Source organism: Halichoerus grypus, chromosome 5 (genome assembly GCF_964656455.1).
Source record: "Halichoerus grypus chromosome 5, mHalGry1.hap1.1, whole genome shotgun sequence".
Taxonomy (NCBI): Eukaryota; Metazoa; Chordata; class Mammalia; order Carnivora; family Phocidae; genus Halichoerus; species Halichoerus grypus.
In genome coordinates this window covers 114,692,524-114,709,799 of record NC_135716.1, presented here as the reverse complement: position 1 = coordinate 114,709,799, position 17,276 = coordinate 114,692,524, and the positions used below count along the sequence as shown (strand labels likewise).

General features: G+C 34.4%; 1 protein-coding gene across 2 annotated transcripts in view; it reads left to right on the top strand.

Moving 5' to 3' along the window:
- Positions 1-17,276, top strand: part of PKN2 (protein kinase N2) — a 139,540-nt gene that overhangs the window by 107,641 nt on the left and 14,623 nt on the right. The window contains exons 9-16 of one of the 2 annotated variants that reach the window (XM_036099453.2): positions 5,653-5,796; positions 6,113-6,188; positions 6,784-6,958; positions 7,195-7,321; positions 7,818-7,948; positions 8,033-8,108; positions 8,187-8,278; positions 14,601-14,777. In XM_036099453.2, coding sequence (XP_035955346.1) covers positions 5,653-5,796; positions 6,113-6,188; positions 6,784-6,958; positions 7,195-7,321; positions 7,818-7,948; positions 8,033-8,108; positions 8,187-8,278; positions 14,601-14,777 — 998 coding nt within the window. The remainder of the gene's footprint in view (positions 1-5,652; positions 5,797-6,112; positions 6,189-6,783; positions 6,959-7,194; positions 7,322-7,817; positions 7,949-8,032; positions 8,109-8,186; positions 8,279-14,600; positions 14,778-17,276) is intronic. The other variant, XM_078072793.1, reaches the window with a different exon arrangement.

Sequence of the window (17,276 nt, the reverse complement as noted above, 5' to 3'; positions counted from 1 at the left end):
GAAGCAGTTTATATATAAAACTGTTAAAACACTAGTTTGTATCATAATTGTTTACTTCTCTCTTTCCTTATGAAGAGAGCAGAGTCACCCATATCTATAGGAGGCAGACTTTTCAAGCAAATATCACAACCTCATATTCTCCATTGTCTCAGTCTTGAACTCTCCTCTCTGTATTTCCCATCCTCCCCAAAGATCTAAGGTTTCCCTCTCTTTGTCACATTCGGTTCAGCTGGAAAATCACCATTATTGGACTCCTGAACTCAAAAGAGATATTACTGTTTCCTGATGTAGTTGTTTTCTATTTGCCCCTAGTGGATTTCAGTGGCCCCCTTCCCTATCCTGTGCTTTGCCCTGGAGGCTGATAGCTGTGAACTTGAACCACTAGGTTCTGACTTACAATGGGAAACATTAGGAAGTATAAGTTATGGCAGGAGAAGGGGGAAGTCAAGGTATTTGTTTCCCTCTATCCTTGCCTATTTTCACAGCATTGGTTCCACTGTGGCTATACCTCCTGTTGGACAGTCCCTTTTCCAAGGTTCGGTTCTCATTGGATTCCGGTAATTAGTGCCTCTTGCCCATTGAGGCTAGGGGTGGTAATGGATTTCTACTGTTGCTAGAATCAGTTTCTTCCCATCCTTGTTGTTTCCTTAACCTTAATCACACCTCTATAAATAGCCAATTTTTATTTTATTTTAATTTAATTTTATTTATTTATTTGACAGAGAGAGCGAGAGCAGGAACACAAGCAGGCGGAGTGGGAGAGGGAGAAGCAGGCTTCCCGCTGAGCAGGGGGCCTGATGCGGGGCTCAATCCCAGGACCTCGGGATCATGACCTGAGCCGAAGGCAGACGCTTAATGACTGAGCCACCCAGGCGCTCCTATAAATAGCCAATTTTTAAAATTCAAACTCTTTGGGGCACCTGGGTGGCTCAGTCGGTTAAGCGTCTGCCTTTGGCTCAGGTCATGATCCCAGGGTCCTGGAATCAAGCCCCACGTCGGGTTCCCTGCTCAGTGGGGAGTCTGCTTCTCCCTCTCTCTCTGCCCCTCCCCCTGCTCATGCTCTCTGTCAAATAAATAAATAAAATCTTTCTAAAAATAAATTCATACTCTTTGAGTGTGCAGTTTCTTTGCTGCTGGGACCCTAACTGGTATTTCCCAAGTCTGTGTTGTCTTCAGAAGCGCATGGAAGGCCAATTAATAGAAGACCAATTAATGTGATATCTGCCATGTTGTACATTTACAAAGTCTTGCCTTTCCTTGGCTCTTGAATTTTCCATGCTTTGCTTTTTGCCCCTTTTTTTTCTTTTCAGCAGTGGAGCTTAGCTTTCAATTTCTTCTATTAGAGGCTCCCCAACTTTCTTGATTCACAGCATCCTCAGTGTTCTAGGTTTTTTGTTTTGTTTTGTTTTTTTTAATCAGTGTGTGTCCAGGCCAAAGGAAATGTCCAACAATTTCATTTATTAAGAAATACTAACTAAAAAGCTTCTGTGCAGCGAAGGAAACATGAACAAAATGCAAAAGGATCCTACAGAATGGGAGAAAGTATTTGCAAATCAAAGTTCTGTTAAGGGGTTAACATTCAAAATGTATAAAAAGGTCTTACAACTCAAAAGCAAAAAAAATCTGTTTAAAAAATGGACAAACTGAATAAACATTTTTCTAAAGAAGACATTCACATAGTCAACAGGTACATGAAAAGGAGCTCAACATCACTAATCATCAAGGAAATGGCAAGTCAAAACCATAATGAGATAACCTCACACCTGTTAGATGGCTGTCATCAAGAAGACAAGAGGTAACAAGTATAGACAAGGATGTGGAGAAAAAGAAACCTTTGTACACTGTTGATGGGAATGTAAATTGGTGCAGCCACTATGAAAAATAGTATGAAAGTTTCTCAGAAAATTAAAAATAGTACTACCATATGATTTGTCAGTCCCACTCCTGGGTATATATCCAAAAGAAATGAAAACAATATCGAAGAGCTGTCTGCACTTCCATGTTCATTGCAGCATTATTCACAATGGCCAAGTTATGGAAACAACCTGTCAACAAATGAATGGATAAAGAAGATGAGATGTGAGATACATATGGAACATTAGTGAACCATGAGAAAGAGGAAATCCTGCTATTTGCAACAACATGGATGACCTTGAGGATATTATGCTAAGTGAAATAAACCAGACAAAGAAAAATTCTGCGTGGTATTTATATGTGGAATCTTAAAAAAAATAAAAATTAAAAAAGTCAAATACCTAGAAATGAGGTAGAGAAGTGGTTGCCAGGAACCGGGGGGTGGGGAAAATATGGAGAGGTTGGTAAAAAAAGAAAAAAAAAGTACAAACTTTTAGTTATAAAATGAATAAGGTCTGAGCACCCAGTGTATAATATAGTAACTATAGTTAATAACACTGTGTAAATGAAATTTTTTTCATTTAAATTCAATTAGCCAACAGTGTAAATGAAATTTACTGAGAGAATAGAAAATACGTGAAATCATAGATGTGTTAATTAACTAGATGGGAGGAATCTTCATAGTGTGTACATATATTAAAATATCATGATATACACTTTAAATATACACAATTTCATTTAAAAAGTTACTTAAAATATTTAGTATTTATGTCTTAACAAACTAGTACTTTTTGAGTGAAAAAATTGAGGGAAAAGATAATTTTATTTCATTTTTATATAACCAGTTATTTACTAATGGAGTCTGCCTGTTGTATACTATATAATTTCTCAAAGCATGGAATCAGATGGAACACAGCACCCTTACCTCCTCTTACACATTGATTTTTCGTGTGGAAAAATCAATTGTTGAAAATCCAGTTTAGCAAAGATAAGATGTCATCAAAAGGAATGTGGTACATTCTGATGTTGAAACTGAACTTACCATGAGCTAGTATTTCTTACGGTGTCCCACAGATGTCACTGTGTTTCCTTTGTGAAGTTAAAATATCGTCCATTGCCCCAAGAGTTCTTCACAGTTTGGGAACTTCAGCCTTCTTGATGCTTCACTTCTTTTTATGCTAGATGTAGGCTGGGTTTTTTTAATTGCAGCACATTTTTTAAGTTGTTCTCCTTCCTTTCCTACTTGTAGGGCTGATTCTATGTCTCTCATCTTTTTCTGTTTACTTTCAGGCCTTAAAGAGACTTCATACAAATCATACAGGTGCCTTAGATCTACCACAGTTTTTTCTTTGTTCCTAGGTTCAAATTCATAATAAGACCAAATGAAGCACAAGTTGGGACAGAAAACTGTCCCGTGAGTAGCTCAGATCATACTGCTCAGCTATTTTGATGGTGATTTTACTCCATCTAGAATTTTGTTGCTCTTAGAGTTTGACATTACCTAGAAAGATATCCTTGCTTTCTAGACCTGGCCTGCTTCATCTGGAAAATTGCCAGCAAATAAGCAGTCACACTTAGAGTTTAAATTCAGTTAACATTAGTGACATCATTTTATATAAAAGGTATTTTCCTTTTTAGGTACTCTTTTCCTGCTTTACCTGTCCAAATCACACTGGATGTTAGGGATTGAAGTAGGTTTAGGGTTCCATGAAACAGTGTTAAGTATTGACATAAAAGATCTTAATCTGCTCTAGATCACAGTCACCCTCCCCCCTTAAATTGTAGAGAGTCATATTCACAAGGAACAATGCAAAGTCAAAAAGGGAAGAGCTTTATACCTAAAACCTTAGTGTAGAACTCCAGGAAAGCTAGCTGTCCATCTCAAATCCTAAGATCTTTCTAATACAGTTCAGTTTAAAACACGGAATGAAGTGAAAGCAGAAAGAAATGAGTCAGTACATTTTATCAGAGTGGCTAAAATACAAATGAAGTGATTGGACCTCTTCTCATCCAGAGAAAGATAAAATCTTAACCATGTGTTAAGTAAAGTATAAGAACTTTTAGCAAATACTAATTCCATCCCCAGCATCTATACCCCTTCATCTGTCTGCCTGATCCATCACAGGTCTTCCTCCCTGACACTGTGGAATAAGACAGGAGAAAGTACACCTCTCCTCTAGTCTGAAATAGTGTAGTGTAAATTACCAATCCCTGGTTCAATTAATTCATCTAGTTTATTTCCCAAAATAACTTCCCAGAATACTTAAACTTTTAACCTGAGTAGATGCCATTTGCTGATCTTAAAAGAATTAAACTCTACTCATATTTCCTCTTTCATGACAGATATTCTCTCTCATAGTAATTGTGTTTCAGGCAGAAGGAGGAGGTGGCCCTGGGTTCACATACTGCCATTTATATCTTTTTCTGATTAGTTATGAGACCTTCTGGTGCACTGTGTTTTTACTCATTTTTTTTCATGTTCTGTTTTTTATAATTGTTCTTTGTCTTTGTTTTCATCAACTCATTATTTAAGGTGAAAAGATTTGTTATTATGTATACTAGAAGCTTATGTAATAGGCATAAGTTCATAAATCGAAAGTTCTTATATGAAAGAAACAACTTATTACTTAGTTGAGCCTAAGGGGGGAAGATGTTTAGCTCTTCTTGTGGATGGTCTGCAAAATCCTGGAAAACAAAGTAATGGAGAAGTCTGGTGCTTTCTAATTAAAATGTATGTAGATTATAACCTATATGCAGAGGTTATTTTATGGCTTGACCCCCTTTTTATAAACTGTGTTCTAATTGATTGTTAAAACCTTAAATATGTTTTTCCACATAAGCATTATTTTTAATGATTACAGAGTATTCTCTCATGTGGATATGGTATAATATACTATTTTCTGGACATTCAGGCTGTTGCTAATTTGCTGCTTTCTGTGGGGGAGAAGCGTTGTAATAAATGAACATCTTTTTGTATAAAACTTACTCTGAATTTCCCTTTCCTACCTGCACAGGCCCCTGCTATCACTAGTTCTATTACCCGGTGGTATTCTTTTGAAGATTAATTTGACCCTATACTTTTAAAGTGCTTAGCACAGTGTGTGGCACACTGTAAGTGCAGAATAAATGCTATCTGTAGACCTTTCCCTGACTCAACATTGGGATAAGGAAATAAGACCGTTTGAAATGGGTTCTTTGAGAAGAGCACTGAGGTCTTTCAGTAATAGCACAGTAAGTGATACCAAGACTGAAGCTGTGACATGGAGAAGAGTTTCTGTGGTCATTGTTCTGTATTGGTTATTCCCAGTTGTGTATTCTTTGTAAAAAAGGAATATCTTAGCTGGAGCCTGGTGGAATATAAATTTCTTCCTTGGAGTTAAAATATATAAGTTTGTTAAAATAATACATAATACAGAAACATTACAAAGCACTCTAAAATAGTATGACTTTTGGGGGCACCTGGGTGGCTGAGATGGTTAAGCGTTTGCCTTCGGCTCAGGTCATGATCCCAGCGTCCTGGGATCGAGCCCCACATGAGGCTCCTGGCTCAGCGGGGAGTCTGCTTCTCCCTCTGCCTCTTCCCCTGCTCATGCTCTCTCTCTCTCTCTGTATCTCTCTGTCTCAAATAAATAAAATCCTTAAGAAAATTTGTTTAAAAAAAATAAAAATAAATAAAATAGTGTGACTTTTGTGTGTGTTCTCTTGTTTATTGTATTTGTATTTTATATTTTTTGTGATCTTTTATTCAAGTGTGTGTCCAATGATGTCTTCTCTGTTTATTTTTTTTTATTATCCTAGTCACGTGAACTGGAAATTTCAGTTTATTGGCGTGATTGGCGATCTCTGTGTGCTGTAAAATTTCTGAGGTTAGAAGATTTTTTAGACAACCAACGGCATGGCATGTGTCTCTATTTGGAACCACAGGGTACTTTATTTGCAGAGGTAATAAATTTATTAAATGTGCATTACTATAATTGAAATTATGTATGTAGGCAGCATGATGTAGAAGTGGAAAGAGTATTAGGCTGAACGACAGGCAACTTGAATTCTTGGCTCAGCTCCACTACTGCATAGGTGTATTACCTTAAGACAAATCATTTATCCTGTCTAGGTCTGTTTTCTCACCTAGAAAATAAGAAGTTGGGCTTAAATTATATCTAAGATTCTCTTAAGTTTTCAAAACGTAGAAGTTTAGTGAATTTCATGAACCATAAATCCAAAGCTGTACTCATGTCAACTTGAATTTTCTTCATTGCAGGTTACCTTTTTTAATCCAGTTATTGAAAGAAGACCCAAACTTCAAAGACAAAAGAAAATTTTTTCAAAACAACAAGGTAGTTACTAAGGAATTAAATATAATGTCTTTTGGTGTATCGTTATACATAGAAGATCTGCATTTAAAAGTGATGCCCATCTTTGTTTTTTGTTTTCCTTTTATTCATTCATTTCTAACTTTTTAAATTAAGGAACATTTCAAACATATCCATAAGTAGAGAGACTAGTACTATGTACCATCACTCAGCCTCAACAACAGTCAACTGATGGCCAGTTTTGTTTCATCTATATCCCATCTACATACTACCTCAGATTATATGAAGCAAACATAGATACCATATTGATTCTTCCGTAAATATTATAGTTAGTATCTCTAAAAGTTCATTTTTTTTAAGAGAATTCTTTTTTAAACCTTAGCCACATGTCATTGCTAGACTTAAAAAAACAAACAGTGCCTACCTATTTATTTTTAAAACTATTTTCACTATTTTGCACTAGCCTTTAATAACAGATGGTTAAGAACTATTTTTTAAGTGACAGATTTTGTTTGTTCTTCATAAATTATAGACCAATGAATATGAATTTTTAAATTATGGCTTTTGGTAATCTATAAAAAATTCCTTATTCTGTTTTCTTTATTCACAATATCCATAGGCAAAACATTTCTCAGAGCTCCTCAGATGAATATTAATATTGCCACTTGGGGAAGGCTAGTGAGAAGAGCTATTCCTACGGTAAATCATTCTGGCACCTTCAGCCCTCAAGCTCCTGTGCCGGCTACAGTGCCCGTGGTTGATGTACGCATCCCTGAACTAGCACCTCCCGCTAGGTATTGTGGCTACAATTTTTAAGCATCGCTTTTAGGAAATAGTTATTTTAACATTCATACATACTGCTTACAGTGGGTCTAGTAAAAGTCTGGTTTTTTCCAAATAGTATTTTGAAATTAGTGTTCTGCTTACTTTAAAATAATAAAAAAATAGAATTGTTTGCTTTAATTTTAAAGCTATTTAAAATATATACTTTTGATTACTGTTTTTGGTGAATTACTTTATCTTCTATAAGTGATTCTACAGTAACCAAATTGGACTTTGATCTTGAACATGAACCTCCTCCGGCCCCACCACGTGATTCTTCCCTTGGAGAAATAGATGAATCTGCTAAATTAAGAGATTCGGATACACCAGGACAGGCAAGGCATTTTAAATCTTGTATAATTCCTTTTCACCAAATGAGTTACTGATAAAAGCATCATAGTGAATGAGGTGTACATTTCAATTAATTTAAATTGCTTGTGTGAACTGTGTTTTTATGTTTCTTGTGAGTAAACATAAAACCTCTGGAAGCTTGTGGGCCAGTACAGATGGAATAGGCTGCTGAAGGTAAAAGAAGCATAGGAGCATGGTTGATATTAGATGATATATTGCTTCAAACACTCTTCATCTTCTTAACTTGGTTAGCATGATTTCTGAATATGCATTGAAGATGATGATAATAATGTGTTCATTTTTCAAATTTTTAAAGTAAGTGTAATAATAGAATTAATAACTGTAAGAATGTCAATTTTCTGAATTTTACTTTTCTTGCTAATATTTATGTTGACTCTTGACATTTTTAAACTTTATCTTTAACAAATAAGTTGTTTTCTCAATGTTTCTGTGATTTAATGAGTATTTAATATTTTATAGGATTCAGAGACTGTCTTTGATATTGAGAATGATAGAAATAGTATACTTCCGAAATCTCCATCTGAATATGAGCCTGATATTCCTCAACAAGGCCTAGGATACAGTGGTATTCGAGAACTTGAGGATAGAAGGTAAAGAATATATATACACAGCTTTGCTACTACATGTTTGGATCCATACTTTTGCCTTATTTTTAATTGACATACTGTTTTCAGATCTCAACCGATGTTTCAGTTTAATCTACAAGACTTCAGATGTTGTGCTGTCTTGGGTAGAGGACATTTTGGAAAGGTAATCTTTTAAGTTTTCTTGGAATGACTACAAAAGTAATGACTCAAATAGAAAATACTTATTTTAATCTCATTTCAGGTGCTTTTGGCTGAATATAAACACACAAATGAGATGTTTGCTATAAAAGCCTTAAAGAAAGGAGACATTGTGGCCCGAGATGAAGTAGACAGGTTAGTTTTTTTTTAAAGGAAATTGTTTATTTTTCTGAAGTTTTAACTTAAGATCATGAAAATTGATATATATATTGCAACAGCAAAACTTTCCATTTCCATAATATGTGAAAAAACTAAATTAAGTATCTATACTTGATATAAAGTAGGCATTAATTGTTGTTTTTCTTTCTAGCCAGCTTCTCCTTATGACAGTTTACTGGTTAGTGGGTACCAAGGAAAGATGATGAAATGTTTAAATTAAGTCTGTTAAGTTTTTTATACTTGGAGATGGTAAAGTGTTTATATGGAACAGGAACTGTTACTCATCTGTAGTTGGATGAGACTATTTACAATTTCATATTACAGAAGTAATAGAATGTCAGTTACAGATAATCTGCACTTAACTGAGTGGTTAATATATTCTGCTTTTTAAAATGCACCTGTATCTATTTTTTCTTTCATTTTTCTTAAAATGGTATTTTATAACCAGAACATCTTTTTTTTTTCTTTTTTAAATTAAAGATTTTTATTTATTTATTTGACACACAGAGACAGAGAGAACACAAGCAGAGGGAACGGGAGGCAGAGGGAGAGGGAGAAGCAGGCCCCCTGCGGAGCAGGGAGCCCGATGTGGGGCTCGATCCCAGGACCTTGGGATCATGACCCGAGCCAAAGGCAGAAGCCTGACCAACTGAGCCACCCAGGCGCCCCTAACCAGAGCATCTTTCCTGTCTGGGTTTAATAAATGTAAATTGATATGGATACATCTTTATATACAATTTTTAAAATGCACGAACTTGGGGGACAGTATTATAATAGGTTAGAGAATATGCTTTAAAAAGATTGTCTTAATAGGGTGATTAAATACAAAATTATTGTATAACAAGTGGCATATTTATTACAGAAAGAGACTTTCATTTGATATTTATAAGCAGTATTTGTTTTAAACCACTTGGAAGCATCAGTTGATATTAATAGAAGACAGCAGCCCTGTATATGAAAAGAGCCAGGATTATGAGTGAGAAGACTGGCTTCTCTATTCCTGGTTGTTCCTTCTTAATTAATGATTTGACCCCAGGGCAATTGACTGAACATCTTTGAACCTCAGTTAACGTGCATATTTTTAAAACATTTTTTGATAATGCTTTCCTTAATGAATTGTATTAAGTGCTATACACACACACACACACCCCCCAAATTGCTACTTTTAATGATTTTTCCCCATGATATGGGAAGGTCCTTCTTTCTTTTTCTTTTTATGATTTATTTATTTATTTGAGAGATTGAGAGTGTGTGCACTCAGGCTGGGGAGGGGCAGAGGGAGAGAAACTCAAGCAGACTCCACGCTGAGCCCTGAGCCCTGAGCCCCACAAGGAGCCCATCTTGGGCTTCAGTTTCACAACCCTGAGATCATGACTTCGGCTGAAATCAAGAGTCAGTCACTCAACCAACTGTGCCACCCAGCCACCCTGGGAAGTTCTTAGAATTAGGATAGATTCTGAAAATGAAGTTTTCCTTTATGTTAAAAAAACAAAACAAAAAAAATCTCCTTTTGGATTTGCCTATTTATTTTTTATCTGTTTTCCATATCCCTCAATTACATCAAAATAAATTCTTTCTTGATATGTAAAACTACTCAGAGAGGATTTTGCTGAATATTAATACAATATTCTGTGCACCATAGGATATGTTTAGAACTGTATTTTTATTTTACTGAAGTAGTTGGTTAAAGCAAACTTTTAATCACACTGTCAGTCTGTTTATAACTGCAGTAATAACTAGGATCAAATATTTTTCTTTTATGGAAGAATATTTGCTTTACTCCAGATCTGTGAATGGTAAATTCATTGTTTTCCAAAAATAATAGTAAACTGGTACTACTTCTGTTAATCTTGGTGGTTTATATAGCTTCCTGCTACCTTGTTACTACTTTGACCCAAGTCTTTATAGAAGAACACTTTCTAATTAAATCTAGACAGAATAACAATACTACTATTAATGAAGAATGTCCAGATTAGAGGATGGAGCTTTAGCCGGAACCTAAGGCTATTACCCCTACTGAAAATTAATCCAGTCTTGGTGAAAAGTTGATGAGTGATCCTTACTAACTTCAGTTATAAATCCACATATTCAATAACATGGAAGTAAAATAATCTTCAGTAGAACTGGTACAAAAACAGAGAAATAGAAAATCTGGAGTGAGAAATAAAACTCAGTGTTAGAAGGAATTTGAGGATGGCAGCAAAAAGGAGCAATTAGAGGAAAGCAAGAAAAGAATAGAAAATTAAATAGATGAACATATTTTGAAAAGTAATACATATTTATAACTTGCAATTCTGAATAGTAAACAATTCAAACTAATAAGTAAGCAGATTGCTTTATATTCACTTCCTAGTTCATCTTTTTAATAGATCCATAGAATTCGATGTTACTGCATATTACTGGGTTGTTGTTTTTTTTAAATAGGTGTTTCCAAAATATTTAGTGAGAGTGTTCCTTTCTAAGTTTTCTTTCCGTAGTCTGGATTTTATTATTTTACTTAGAAAACTGCCTTTTTTTTTTTTAATAGATCATAGAAAATTCCAAATCAGCCTCTTTTTAAAATGAAAATTATGAACTCCAAAGTAATGTGATTCATTTACAAAGATTGCATTCTCCACCTACCATTAGTAGAAAATTCTCTGTCCCATCTATGCCTAGTCCTGAGTAAGAATGTTAAATTTATGTCCCTGTAGTGCCTCCTCATTCAGCTTCCTTTTCTTACCAGTTTATATTTAAAGACAACAGACTATTACTGGACTGATATTGGTTGGAAGTATACTTTTGCAGTCATAGAACAAAAGCACAGCTAATCAGATAATATAAGTATACACTGGGGCGCCTGGATGGCTCAATCAGTTAAGTGTCTGAATTTGGCTTAGGTCATGTTCTCAGGGTCCTGTAATTGAGTCCTGAGTCTGGCTCCGCACTCAGCAGGGAGTCTACTTTTCCCTCTCCCCCGCCTCTCCTCCCAGTCATGTTCTCTCTCTCTCTCAAATAAATAAATAAAATCTTTAAATTAAATAAATAAATGTTTTATTTTATGTATAAATAAATATACATTTATTTATATTTAAAAACCTATACATACATATAAAATATATACAAATATGATTCAATCCTAAGACCTTAGTCTTATTACAGTGTTGTTTTCCACTGACCAAAATAGGTATTTATACAAGTTTTTAAGTTTCTAGACTGTCTTATGATGTACTGAACTCTGAAGGAAGTGAGCAAAAAATGTTAGGATGGAATTAGTCACTTAGGGAAGTAAGATATAAGTACATTAGTTATGTAAATCAAAGAGGCTAGATACGTTTGAGTTTAGAATAAATAGTACAGACAGTAGCAGCTCAAAGAAAGGGGAACATCAGGGTATGCGGATGGATTTAGGTAAGGCCTTATAAGAGATTGGATTTGTGCTATTCTTTGGCACATGGAAGATGCTTGGGAATATGGAGAGAAGTTAAATGACAATTAGAGGGAAATGTTCTGGACAGAATGAATAAAATACGAAGTTTTGAATAAGGTTGGATTGTTCCATGAACTTTTAAGGGGAATATACAATTTAGGTAAGGTTGGGAAAAGTTAGACTCTTACAGGGTAGCTTTTTGGTGTGCTGTGAAATGCTTGAAATTATTATGACATTTTGGTCTATAAAGAGCCTACCACCTTTACCGAAGAGTCTGAGACATCTGTCCATTCCTCGTCAGTATTACTAGTCCTCATCAAAGCCTTCCTGGGAATGGCATTAAAGCCGTTTTAAGAGGCATTCTGATCAGTGATTCTCAATCTTTTACATCATTTACATGTTCAACACAGGTCTAACCTAATACCCATCCATGAGAATTAGTGATTCACCCGTAGTAAATTAGTAATTCACCATAAATATAAACTATATAGACAATGAAGAGACAGTGTTTGTTATCTACTTGAGCCCAAACATCTTGTCATTTTGTTTTTGTCTAAATATTTTATCTACAGTACTTAAAATTTAGATTTACTTCATGAATCCATTGTTTTAGAAGCCATCTTATCAATCTTACCCAATTGGACATTATTTTCCCATATACTTAAGTGGTGATGAAAATCAAAGCTATTAACTTTTTTAAAGTCTACTTTTGAATTTATTTCGAATAATCACTTACTTTGTAATAACACTTAGAAACCTTGCCAAATATATGTTGACATAACCCTAGTTTTAAAACAATTACACTGGGACTTTCTATTTCTGAGTATGTATAAAATCATAAGCAGATTGTCTGAAATCAGAGAGAGGGTAAGAGTTTGTCTAGAATATGACCTTATTAAGTGGAGTTTAAACACTATTCCATAATAGCTGCATTTACTGTCAGTATTTAAAACTGAACAGATGTTTTAGTTCATAATCCAGAAGACAACTATATTAACATAGCATTAAAAAGTACATGCTCCTTCTACACAACAGGTATGTTTTTTTTATTTATTTAAATGCAGTTAATTAACATATAATGTATTCTTGGTTTCAGAGGTAGAGGTCAGTGATTCATCAGTCTTAAATAAAACCCAGTATTATATAAGTGCCCTCCTTAATGTCTGTCACCTCATTTACCCCATCCCCCGACTTCCCTCGCCTCCAGCAACCCTCAGTTTGTTTCCTATGATTGAGAGTCTCTTATGGTTTGTTTCTCTCCCTCTCTGGTTTCGTCTTGCTCTTAAATGTTTTCAAAATTCTAAAATTTTTTTTTGAGTCATAGCAATGTAGTCTGGATACCCAAATAAATACTGTATCTTTAAAATTACCTTTTTAAAAAATAACTCCTCAAAAGAGAAGAAAGAAGAATGGATCTGCCTCCCTCTAACATTAGCATTTTTTGGCATTTTGAAATTAACAACAATAACAAAAATCTAAGCAGTCTTTTAATTTTAAAAATAAAGGCATTGTTAATGCTTTTAAACAAACATTAATGTCAATAAAGTGCCTATTTTATATTAGAGACATAATCTAATTGTTAATAAAATGTATATTAGTATCTTTATTTTGATCAGGTGCTTAAAATATGTTAATTCCAACTTGTAGTTGAATAATATTTGATGGGCGCCTGGGTAGCTCAGTTGGTTAAACATCCAACTCTTGGTTTCTGCTCAGGTCGTGGTCTGAGGGTCATGAGATCCAGCCCCGAGTTGGTCTCCACACTCAGCTCAAAGTCTGTTTGGGATTCTCTCGTTCTCCGTCCCTCTCTGCTCCCCCTGCTCACTCGCTCGCTTGCCTACTCTCTCTCTCTCTCTCTCAAATAAATAAATAAAATCTTTAAAAAAAATAAATAATATTTGACCTGGTTTTCTTCTACTTTGAGTTTTAAAGTCAAGTTGATTACTAAATATTTTCAAGGAAAGAATGAATGGTATTTTTTGCTATTTAGGCAAAATTAATGTTCCAGGGTCGGTAAGGTTGACCACTGTTCTTTGTAGCAGCTTGTAAGAGTCAAGAGCTGCTACAAAGGCAAAACCTGTGATCGCTATAGATTTTTACAAATTAGATCATTCTCAAGGAGCTTTCTTAAAGCATGTTAATAGAATTCTCCATGTAGTCTCTTTTCCAGTCAGCCTTTGAAATTAAAATTTTATGCAGCATATCTTTACCTTTCAACTTCATATTTTATATGAAAAAATATTTGAATACTATAGCTTATGAATTATAAATACTGTCCTTGAAATTACCTTCATCACAAATTTTATATTTTTTAAATTATTCTTGGGGCGCCTGGGTGGCCCAGTTGAGCATCCCACTCTTGATTTCGGCTCAGGTCATGATCTCAGGGTCCTGGGATTGAACCCCATGGGCTCCCTGCTCAGAGGGGAGTCTGTTTCTCTCCCTCTCCCTCTGCTCCTCCCCGACCACGCACGCACGCTCTCTTTCTCTCCCTCTCTATAAAATAAATAAATCTTAAAATTTTTTTTTTAATTATTCTTTAGGTTGTTAAATTCTCACCAATTCCTGATAAATGTTCACAGTTTACCCCTAAGTAAGATTTCTTTAATTAACTATGACCACTAGCCCTGTAGGTGCTACTCTGATACTATAAATGTGAACTCTGATCTTTATGTCATGCTAATCATATATTTTAGTTTTCATTAATATATTTCAACTACAGTTATATATATCAAGTAGACCAAATTTTTTAAAGTAAAACTAAGACATATTTTATGGTTTTAAAGTTATAATAGGTAAGAGCTTTGCTTATTTTAGAGTTCAGTAATTTTTTAAAGAATGTTACTTCCAACTGGAACTTTTTTTATTTTTAAATGTTTTCTCTTACAGCCTGATGTGTGAAAAAAGAATTTTTGAAACTGTGAATAGTGTAAGACATCCGTTTTTGGTGAACCTTTTTGCATGTTTCCAAACCAAAGAGCATGTTTGCTTTGTAATGGAGTATGCTGCCGGTGGGGACCTAATGATGCACATTCACACTGATGTCTTTTCTGAACCAAGAGCTGTGTGAGTATGCTTTAGACATTTCTCTGAGTTTTCTTCATGACAGATTTCTTGTTAGGAAGGAAGAAAGCTCTCTGAACTTTTTTTTTCTTTCCATGAATGGAAAATTTCTGCAAAGAATATGAAAACTCACCTTACTTACCTTTTTGCCATATATAAATGTATTTTACTCTCTTGTACATGTTGAAAAATTTATAGATTACCCTAAATCATACTTGATAATTTAGATACACAGTTTAGGTTCATTTTAGTAAAATTGCTTTTTTTTCTATTTTCTTCCTAGGGAATGCCATCTAGAATCATGGCTTTATTTTTTTAGAACCATGGCTTTAAATACTAACTATGCTCAAAGTATATTGTTAAATGAAAAAAAAGTATAAAGGAGTCTCTATTGTGTATTTGTATAAAATATTTATATTTGCATTTTAAAGGGTAATAAGTTAAAAGAATATAAATTAAATATTTGTTTGCATGTGCTTACAATATCTCTGAAAGGACATAAAAGAAACTTGTATGCATATTGCCTCCAATGAAAGGTGTAAAAAGCAAACTTTTCACTCTCTTTGTAGTTTTTGCTTTTTCAAATGAGTAAAGAAAGGTAATAGGAAATACTTGAGATTAAAAATACATGTATATATATTTTCCCCCTACTGTTATCCCAGTTTTATAGTTTTTCAAGTAGTGAAGCTAGGATTTGAACCTAGGAAAGTGCTTTGAGTAGCCACACTCTGTATGCTGATGTTTACCAACTTTATATCTCCAGCCCTGACTTCTTGCCTAAACTTTCAACTCTAATAACTTTGAGCACCAACTTGACTTCCCTTTGTATGACTAATAAGTATTTCTCTTTGCAAACTGAATTCCTGATTTTTCCCATTTCCCCCCAACCTTACCCACCACTCCCAGGCCTGCTACTCTTCTAATCTTCCCCTTCTTAATAAATGACAACACAAGTAGTTCAAGGCAAAATATAGGGAATCATTTTTTTAAGGCTTTATTTTAATTGCAATTTGTTAACATACAGTGTTTTATTAGCTTCAGGTGTACAATATAGTGATGCATCACCTCATCACCTGGTGCTCATCAAAGGTGCCCTCCTTAATCCCCATCACCTATTTAACGCATCCCTCCAACCACCTGCCCTCTGGTAACCATCAGTGTGTTCTCTATAGTTAAGAGTCTGTTTCTTGATTTGAGGGAATCGCTTTTTTTTCTTTTTTTTTTTTTGAGGGAGTCATTCTTGATCCTCTTTTTCCCTCACATGCAACATCCAAATTATTATCAGGTCTGATCAACCTACTTACAAAACATCCCAAATCATAAAAATCATAAACCAGTAGTAAACCTTTACTGTCTGTATTCTGACAACTGACATTTGTGTAGCATTTTCACTTTCACTCCTTTATTTGGTTCTGATCATGACAATTAGAAGTATATAGAGTAAATAGGAGTCCTCTCATACCTTCGAGTTTCAGATGAAGAAATAGAGGGATTAGTTCTGGTGGTTAGTGATGCTTTCAAAAAGGAGAAAAAAGCCAGAAAGTAGAAGGCTTTCCCTGAATATTTAAGGGTTAAAAGCAGAGCATCTAGACTATGCCTAGCCTGTGCTAACTGCACATAGGAATTTGTTTGGTTTTGTTTTGCTATGCTCTGCCCTTTTTAAAAGAAATTTAAAATCCAGTTCTGCCTTAAGGAACTTTTATTTTTGATGAGAATACAAGGCATATACAAATGAAACTGTTAAGCCCAATGAAATACAAGAATAAAATCCTACATTGTAGTACTTCAAATCTGAAGTACCTCCCTTTGATAAGATCCCATTAGATTAGATAGATCTCACCTCAAATGTTATTTCTTTGAAATCCTTTCCTGAGTACCCTATCTAAAATACCACTACATCACTAATGCCCAAATCAGATCAGTCTTACTCTATTTTCTATTTTATTATCTCCATAGCACTTTATTTCTACCTGAAACCATCTATTTATTTTTTATGTTTTTATTGCCTGCTCCCGTCACTAAAAGAGAGGATGGTGTCTATTCTGTGTATTAGTGGAAACACCTAGAAGTGTAGCTGTCACATACTAGGTGATCAGTGAATTGTTATTGACCAAGACGGTGGTATCAAAAATAATTTGTCCTCTAGCTTTGCACCATTAGATAAATTAGTTACTCTCTCTGAGAGCTTCATTTTCTGTTTCTGTAAAAGATTTAAAGGCTTGATTTGAAGTTTAATATTAAATTAATATTTAATGTTAAAAGCAAAAATATCCCACATAGTACCTGATACATAGTATAGTAAGCTTCAGTGAAATATATATTTTAAACAATATACCCATTATTTGTTGAGTATCATTAGGGCATTTTGTTTACAAAAAATGAAATAAAAAAGAAATCAAGGTATTTTTATAATTGTTATAATATGTTTTGTCACTAAAATAAGTTTCCTAAAAACTTAATGTATAAAAATAACTACCTTAAGCAATTTTAGAATCGCATCTG